This window comes from Centruroides sculpturatus, unplaced genomic scaffold, assembly GCF_000671375.1.
Source record: "Centruroides sculpturatus isolate CEXI.00-Female unplaced genomic scaffold, Cexi_2.0 scaffold376, whole genome shotgun sequence".
Lineage (NCBI taxonomy): Eukaryota > Metazoa > Arthropoda > Arachnida > Scorpiones > Buthidae > Centruroides > Centruroides sculpturatus.
Window position 1 is genome coordinate 164,361 of NW_019384863.1, and position 9,661 is coordinate 174,021.

At 30.5% G+C, this 9,661-nt stretch overlaps 1 protein-coding gene across 1 annotated transcript; it reads left to right on the forward strand.

The window, feature by feature from the left end:
- The first annotated feature begins 340 nt into the window (after positions 1-340).
- Positions 341-4,828, forward strand: LOC111630713 (DPH3 homolog). Its single transcript, XM_023374856.1, has 3 exons — positions 341-560; positions 1,153-1,227; positions 4,677-4,828. Exons 1-3 carry the CDS (start codon positions 453-455, stop codon positions 4,737-4,739), a joined length of 246 nt encoding a protein of 81 aa, XP_023230624.1. The 5' UTR covers positions 341-452; the 3' UTR covers positions 4,740-4,828.
- The last annotated feature ends 4,833 nt before the right edge of the window (positions 4,829-9,661 follow it).

The window sequence follows — 9,661 nt, forward strand, 5'->3', positions numbered from 1 at the left end:
TAGGAAACATTAAGCGCCTCACCTAGTAAAGCGGCTTTAATATATACATATACATATACATATACATATATGTGATCATAACAGTACACATTTTTATTTTGATATTATTTACTTATATTTAAACTATATAAATACATTTATAAAATTATTCCATATTTATTTTTTAAATACATAATTTGAAATTTCTAAATTCTAAGTAATAATTTTCGTAAATTGTTGACATTGCTCGACAAATATTAACATTTATATCTATATATGAAATTTGTAAAAATCTGTTCTTTAGATTGGACTCGTAATTTTCCTGCTAAGATCCCTGGCAACACTGAGTTTTCACATAAATGTATTACGTAATTTCCTTTTGAAATTTTTGCGATTCGGATACACGTGAAATCTATCACGCTTCAATATATTATTGATTTATTTCGTATATTAAGAAAACAAATTTTTAAAAAATGTCAGTATTTCATGATGAAGTCGAAATTGAAGATTTTGAGTATGACGAGTTAACTGAAACCTATTATTATCCTTGCCCATGTGGAGATAAATTTGAAATTACTAAAGTAAGTTAGTACGTATTAATCATTTTCAATGTAAATCAATAAAATATCACTCTGCTTGGTAATCTTTATATAGTATTTGTTTTTGTCTTGCTTTTTTATTTTTAGTAAATAAACAATAATTTTTCTTGATAATTTTTAATCTATAAGTTGTTTGATATTGACAGGTTGTTATGAAATTAATACAGTAGAACCCCTGTAATCCGTCACCTTTGGGACTGGGGGTATGGTCAGAACGCAAAAAAGGTCGGATTATCAGAAAAAAGTAAAATAAACAATCTTCCCTTTGTCCAGTCTTTGTAGCACTGCTAATTTTTCATTTAATGAAAAAGTATTGTATTTATGTTTCATAAATTTTCTCCTGACATGTTGAAAACACACACAAAACTGTACACGTACACACAATGTAAAACATATACTGTAACGAACAGAGAAGAACGCCACGGACGGTGAGTCATGGTTGGATTAACCGAAGTGACGGACTAGCCGAGGGCAGACTAGAGGGGTTCTACTGTATGTCATTCTTATATCTAGTCAAAAATTCTTGTATGAAGTTTTGGTTTTAACTTATGTTTTTTTGTATGCTTATATTTAGGAAGATCTTGCTAATGGTGAAGAAATAGCCACTTGTCCAAGTTGTTCATTAATAATTAAAGTGATATATAATTTGGTGAGTAATATTATTATTATTACTGTAATTTAAAAATATTGTTGTATGCTCAGACTCAAGTGTGCAAATACAGTTGAGTCAGATAATCAGATTAGGGAGCAGTTGGCTGTTCTCTCAATTCTTTCCCCTTTGTTTTATGTGCAGTGGAACTCCTGTTAAGTTAACAGAACATTTAAACAAGTGCCATATTGGTGGCATTTTTTAGAGTAGAAGTCTGCATTAGGGAGCACAGTTTAAAAAAGAATTATAAGGGTTTAGCTTTAATCTTACTGTACATCAACACACATGGCATAAGGCTTTCTATACTATTTGTTTAAATTTACTGTATGGTAAAAAGTACCAAATATTTTACTATCTGTACATATAGATAGTAAAATATTTGATACTTTTAAAATTAATTATTGATATTTATACTTATGTTGGAGGAAAAGTTTAAGATCTTTCATTTCTGTTTGGCTCTTGTTTTCTATTTCAGTGGCCTTGTTTGAAAGCCAGGATGTCTTTTATTTTCTCTTCTCTCTTGGTATATGATTTGTAGTTTCTTCTTTTATGATAGTTTTAAGTTCATTTTAGAGTTCTGATTCTCTATCAGTGAGATCAGCTTTTGAATCTATTGAAGACTGCTAATGTATATTGAGTGGGTGTTATCTGAATTGAAATGTGTTGGTATTGAATCTATTCTTGTACCTTTTCAATTTTGGGCATACTTCTTCAATTAGTATTTAGTGATCAGATCCACGGTTAATACCATGCAAGATCTTAAAACTCTTTAGAGTTTATCTATCTCAGGGGTGGCCAACCTTTTGCATACCATGCGCCAATTTTTTGATAGACGAGTTCACATGCGCAGTGGTGTACCATGAGTGTTAGCAGCTTGGGGCGGAGAAAAATTTCGGCCACCCCTTATTTAGGTATTTCAATTTATAAGACAAAAATTCAGATTTGCCACAGAACAAGCAATGAAAAATGCGGTTGTAGTGTAGCTACCCGTATAAAATAGTTCTATATGACATTATGACATCAGTGGTGCACATGAACACGAATGCATCGTGTAACGTACAAGGAAAAAAAAAAAAAAGGTCAACAGGTCGAGTGCACCTAATTGTGTAAGAAATACACTTGCCAAGAGACACTGTAAAAAATTAATTTCCTATTTAATATTCATAATTGCTATGAAGCCAATGTTGCTCGGAACCGACTGAAGCACCACTTGTAGTCGTCCAATGCGCCAAGTTTTGGCCACCCCTGATCTATCTGTTTTTGCCAAAAATATAGTCTCACTGATTTCTGTATAGTCCATTTGGTGACATCCAAGTGTACAGTCATTGTTTAGGCTGTTGAAAATAAAAGTTGGCAACAAACAAAACTATTATTAAAATTTGCTTTCTTAATACACAAAATAAACCAATAATTTATTGTAGCATGATAGTTTTCAAGTGTATCTGGATCTTAACAAAATCAAAAGGACACATTTATGTAAAAACTCAATGAAGTATTATTCAGCTTCATTACATATTCCTAAACCAAATCTACCAGCTAAATACCATGAGTTATTTCTTCATCTAACCTTTGCATTAAAGTCACCAATGATAAATATTACATCTTTCATTGGTGCTTGATCAATGGCATGTTACAGTTTCTTCATAAAATTAATTTTTTACAGAGTAATAGTACATTTTAACATATGTAATAAATATTATATAAAAAGTTAATTATGAAAAAAAGTTATTTTTTATACTTTAATCAGAAATTTAAAGCTTTCATTGAAATTCTTAAATGCATACAGTAGCATTGAAGTCAAAGACAATATTAATGATGATGAGTAGGCAATTTCTCAAAGAATCACCATACAAGCAAACTTAGGAGTTTTAGTATATTTAGGAGTTTAGTAAACTTTTAGTATTGGTTGTAAATCCATGTTTGTGAAGACATTGAATTAAATACATGTTAACTCAGAAAGACGGATTTTCTAGCTCAGGCTAGCAAGTTGACAACTGTTTCCAAAGGTATATTCTCAGTCCAAAAGGTTGATGGTTGGCAACAATGCAGTTTAATGTGTTGATAGATAGCAGACAGATGGGCATAAAGAATTCTATTTTTTCATTATACATATTTTTATTTGTCCATATAAATAAATAAAATACATATAATGAAAAATCTGAAATCAATTTCATAGTACTAATTCCACAAATTACAGTTTTTATATAATAAAGATTGGTGATTTTCTGTAAGCCCACTATCAACCTAGCTCATTATCAACATTACTGTTAGATTTTATTTATTACAGTATAAATAGAAAAGTAAGATTACTGAGTCAAAGGCTTCTGATGCATGAAATTTGATTTTGATTTACTGCATTAGAAACAGTGTTGACATGGTTAGAAATGTAACCTGAAGCATTTTTCAATTCTCATGATGATCAAGCCAGGGATTTAGCAGAGTTAAAAAGAAAAACTATGTAAAACAAAGCAAAATGAATAACTTCATTCAAAAAAAGAACCATAATAAACAATTTTTGTGAATATTGTATTTTATTTAATATTAATTTTACTATTAGATATTACTTTTTCATCTGAGACAGAGGAAAGTATTGGAATTGTGTCAAATTTGATCTTCAAGTTTTTTGCCAATCTCCACATTTTGACTCCTATATCCAAAAAAGTAAAATAAAAAACATGAAAAAATTCCATGGATACATGTGTGTGCAAATGGCATTTATTTCTTTTAATATTTGAGGATGGGATAACAATTAAGAGATGAAGCTTGGCATGGTAGCTAGTATATAAGTAGCATTGATTTTATTAAATTAGGGCTCTAAGCAGGATGGTGTGCAGCTGGAAATCAATTGGGAGCTAATTCTGGACTTTAGACGGGATAGTACAGAACATCCTGCCTACAGTCCAGAATTAAAGCATTGAAGCATTGTGTTCTTTGGAGTCGTGTGAAGATGCACATTATCATAAAGGAGCATAACAGTTTCAGATAATGCCACATCACTTGTTTTGAATGGCCCCATGCAGCCTATTGCATTGTCACCCTACATACAATGATGATTGTCCTTTAGACAAATATTATCAGCATTCAGAAGCCAAATAACAGCACACACTTTGTATGCCACAGGATTGTTAATTTTTGCTGCAATTTTGATGATACACCACAACTGTACAATGCACTCAATCAACTGTTATGTTGAATTGTACAGTAATGCATAAGTTACTTTGAGAAAAGTATATGTGTGACTAAGTATAGTTGACCTTTCCTGTTTGACATCTGTCACTCTATACACCATCTATGAGCAAATGGATTATTACTTTCTGGACAACCCTTGTAGATTTAATTTTATCCAGGTTTTTAAACCTATTTTGAATTAATTGTGTAGTCTTAATAATTTTACAGTAGTTATATTGAAATTAAAACTATAAATGTTAAACTTTTTTTTTAATTTGCAGGAGGATTTTATTGAGAAAGAACAAAATGTTACGACAACAAAGAGAGAACTGGCTATTGCATAATTAAATTGTTTGACTTTTATTTATGAGCTGTGAATTTGTTGTTGAAAAATACTTGGTTTTGTTAATAAAAATTATTTGTTGTTATAAGAGATTTTTTTAAATATATTTTTTTTAAATCACGTAAAAAATTTTGAAATATGCAAGCTGCAAACAATTTATTTTTTCATATTTCACTCCTATTATTAATCATCACGTGCATGTATCTCTTGTCAACTGATTTTTCCTAACTGCAGATTTGAATTAACTTTTGAACACAATGAAAACTTCTTAACAATGTTGTAATGTTATGTAGTATTTCGATTACTGATAAATTATACTGTATTTTAAAACAAAATGTAAAACTTAATGCTTTCTTTGCATAACTAAAAAAATTATATATATTGATAATTAAAAAGAACAATGCTGTTTTCAGCATTTCTCCATTCCAATGGCATATAACCATACTGATCATTTTGTAAGCATTCATCCAGTCACCAAATGCATTTTTGAACTTTAAAATGAGCAATTATTTATTGTGACACCACCATGATACTGGGCTGAAATTTTTTGTTACAATGTTTTCTGTTTTAGTATCCTGTCCCTGTGCATCATCCTTTTTCTGTTAACGATAGAATTATGCTAGTCACCTAACTCTGTTTAGGGGAAATATTTGAAATGAAATAACATGACTTCTGGTGCAAACTGGAAGTTAATGTATAGTTAATCAGGGCTTGTTGTCCCTAAGTTTTCCAAATCTGGTTTTGACTTTCATCGATCTAACTCTGTTCTTGGGATTAAGGAAGGAAGGACACAGATGGATACCAGTGGAAATTTATATGGTAGGTCTACAATTTTTGAAAATTGCAGCTCAACAAGTATTAGAAGCATTGTTGTGCCTATTAAAAAATTTAAAAAACAAAATGAACCAGTCTTCAATTTTTGATTTTTTTGAGTTGTAATGGATTGTTCTCAACTAACTTGAAACAGTTAAGATTCTCTCATTTCTTAGTGTACAAAAATTTTTGTTATGTTAAATTTTTGATGTAAAATTAAATTTATTATGTAAAATATACATTTAGTGTCATGCTTATTTTTCTGCCTAACTCCATTTCTCCCTAGAGTCTGTTTTGGTAACTGCAGCATAAGCAAGGAATGACTCTATTTAAATACATTAAATATTATCATAAACTCTAAATGAATATAAACCTATTGAGAACAAAATGTGATCTAATTTTATTTTAAAGTGTTATGCATAACAAAAGGTATTTATTTGTATATTTTCATTAAATTATTTTGTGTATGAATTTAACAGAAGTTTTGTGCTTTTATTCAAAAAATTTTTCTTTGATAAATTTAAATGATTTTCAAAATTTTTCCTACTACAGTTTCCCTAATAAGCCTTACAATATCAACAATAAATCATTTTTCACTGATTTTTCTCAGTTTTATTATTAAAATTTAAAAATTCACAACTTTCAACATTACCCTTTCTTATGAGCAACTACCATATAATGCAATAGAAATAAATCATTAAATATAAATATATATACATATAAATCTATACACCTACAATAAATAATTATGATAGTCCATAGTTCTAGCAATAATTTTCAAAGGAAATATTACAAAATAATTGATACTTATGAACAGAATATCTTAACTATATCTCTAACTGCAATACTATAATACACCAAAATACTCAGAAACCTTTATAATGCAGTCTATTTTGTTGATGTACCAAACATTTTCAGTCAAATTAACTGACTTCCTTCAGGTTTGAACCAAAAAATTTTAATTTGCCAAATGGAAAATTCTTTTCCAAACGGGAATTCTAGAACGTTTTTTAAAAATCTACAACTTCGCAGATTCAATTTTTTGGTTCGATCCTGAAGGAGGTCAATTAATTTGACTGAAAACATTTGTTATGTTAACAAAATAGACTGCATTATAAAGGTTTCTGAGTATTTTGGTGTAGAATATCTTAAAATGTAAAAGTTGAAAAATATATCAGTTAACATATCCATTTATAATTTTCATCAATTATGTCATATCATGTTTAAATCTTCATTGTTTGAGAATGAGCATATCAAACAGATGAAGCCAAAGATGATATTCAAGCAATAAAACATTAATACAAGATACTGAAAAACTGTGCAAGTACCAAACTGCAGACATGTTCCAAAATGGATTGAACTATTGTATTAAAAATTCTTATTAAAAAATTTTAGTTTTTTTTAGACATCTTAGAAAGTTGTTAAATACATTGTAAATTGTTATTAATGTTTGTTCAATTAATATTTTGTAATTGAAGGGCTAAAAAAAAGGAGGTAACTTGCAAAATGTAAGTTTGAGGTTTTCTATGAATCTGAAATTTTTAGGCCAAAGAAATTTAGTCATACTACATAATAGCCTGAAATAGAATTTATGCAACATGCAACACTAGTCAATCTCTAGAATTTTTACAAAGCATGTATATGTTGAAAAATGTCACTCTTCTCCATTAAAAATATTTTCTTTGCTGTACATACATACACTAAAATGAAAGTGTAAAATCTGCAGTTACTTCTGTGCTCCAAAGAATGTCGACATGGATGATAATCGAGAAATGAACGAGGAGAAAATTTAATAATAGAAATTCCAGCATTGGAATTGGAGAAACTCACTCCTTTGGAACGAGAAATGATCTGCAGTTACATTTTAATTTCAGGACTTTGTGGATTCGGATGTTTGATTATTGGTTTACATTCCTGACCATTGAAAAAACAAGTTTGAATACCAATAATATTGAATACAAAATAATGATGCATATTTTTATCAAGAACATAATAATAGAACACACTCATTATGACACAACATTGTCTTCAGCACATGTAATGTTCAGAAAGAAAGCTTGATAAGGTTAGGTATTAAGGATATTTGCTTATGTTATTGATCTTTTCCTTGCTGATGAATTTGTTTCCATGCTGAAGGTGAAGGACATGTAGAATGACACATGCCATGGCCGTTTCTTATTACAATCAATGCATTTCCAAAGCTCATCTTCATTACAGGATTCTTTGTATTTATATGATCCCACATTGTCATTCCAAAGACACCTGATGCCACTTTGAAAATGAATCTTTTCCTCAGCCTCATTTTTTATTTTTTGTGTTACTGACAACTGCAGTAGTAGTTTATTTCTTTAAAAACTGTAGATGTTCTGATCTTAAATTAGTTTCTATGCTGAGCATCACAAATAATGTCTCTTTAATGATTAATAAATGGGCTGATGTTTTCTAATTTCACCTCAATATGGCCTAAAATCTCTGTCCTAATCTAGCATGGTGTGGACCACTCAGGAATTTGTGGTCAATACAACTGAAAACACCTTTCTATATTAAATATTGCATATTGCCTCTCACAAAGATCCCCAAAGTTTTTGTTTTGGCCTATTTATGAATCTAACCATGCAGTCAGATGTGCTCCTTAGATGCCAGAGACATCAAAAAATGCCTACAGACAGCTGCCAACTTCTTCACTTTTCCCATCAGCTTCATCTGTCCAAATATGCATGTACTGTACTTCTGGATGTATTTAGTTATTGTGTGAATTCCTTCATTATACAGTATAACCAGAGTTGCTGAAGATAAAATTCCAAGTACTATCAGAAAGTCAAGAATCATCAGATTTGCAGCCTGTAGCATCTTTCCCAGAATTACTAGTATCACTTTCATCTTTTTCATCCTCTCCAATGGGATCAACATAAGCCTGTCTGACAGGCTTCTTGTAAAGGCATCCAAAGGCCACAATCTTTTATCCATGGTAAAAACAGCAGGTCACATGCATAATGCAAAGTATTCATATGCAATGCATGATGCAACTACTGCTTAGAAAGAAAGTGAGACCTTAATGTCATCTGATTGTACTGTGGCAAATTGTGGAAAAGGGCAGTAATTACACTTGGCATTGAAGAGAGTAAATATAATTTTCTCCATCTTCTGCTAGTAGCATATACTGCCTTCTTCCATCACCAAACTGCAGAATGGATGAAGGTAATTTTTGAATTGTTTATTACAGTAAACCCTCTTTACTACAGACATTTACTAAAGGGAATTTACTATATTTCACTATAGTCATTTACCTCTTCATTAACTCAAATTCATAAAAATGCCATTACCTCCTCCTTTCACCAAGCTCTTCAATTATGAAAACACAGTAAATTTGTAAATACAGTAGAGCGTCGTTTATCCGAATCAATTGGGGACTGGAGTTGTTCGGATAACCGATTGTGTACGAAAAAGTACATTAACCTATCCCGTGTTGAAATTTTTCTCCGTTGCGTGTCGCTTTGTGTTGAATTTTCATCGATGTTAAGCCTAACATAACTTTTTAAAATAATTATCGTGGCTATTGTATCGTTAAAAATTATTTCTTTATTTTTTACAAACAAAATAAATACAGTATATTCAAAACTATAAAAACAAAAAAATTATACTTTAGAAGTTATCTAGTATCAAAAACGTTCGATTCAGCACGACACAGTCCTCAGAAAAACATCACACAAAAGTGACAGCGCTGCCATCTAAAACACATACACAAACAAAAAATATTGGAGTAACACAAGATATAACCAAAGATTGCAGCGCTACAGCACTAGCGAAAATTAAATTTGCCGATTGGAATTCTTTCGGATAACCGACGTTCTACTGTAATCTATATATATATATATATAAATGGACATGTATGTCCCTATATTTCACTTTTTCTCCAAAACTACACATCGCACGTGAATGGTGTTTGTATGTGGTAGTAGCCCCAAGTCTCCATTCGTGCATAGGGGTGGTTGCGTCTCGATAGCTATAAGGGTGCGGGAGATATGAGGCTGAAAGTGGTTGAAAGTGGCTTTCTATTTCGAATGTTTTGTTCGAATTTGTTCGAATTAAATTCGAACATAAAATTCGAAT

Bases quoted from the DNA above. Each gene is read 5' to 3' on its own strand.
- LOC111630713 (XM_023374856.1), top strand. From the start codon at position 453: ATGTCAGTATTTCATGATGAAGTCGAAATTGAAGATTTTGAGTATGAC. The intron at 561-1,152 runs GTAAGTTAGTAC...GCTTATATTTAG, and splicing joins ATAAATTTGAAATTACTAAA to GAAGATCTTGCTAATGGTGA. The intron at 1,228-4,676 runs GTGAGTAATATT...TTTAATTTGCAG, and splicing joins TTAAAGTGATATATAATTTG to GAGGATTTTATTGAGAAAGA.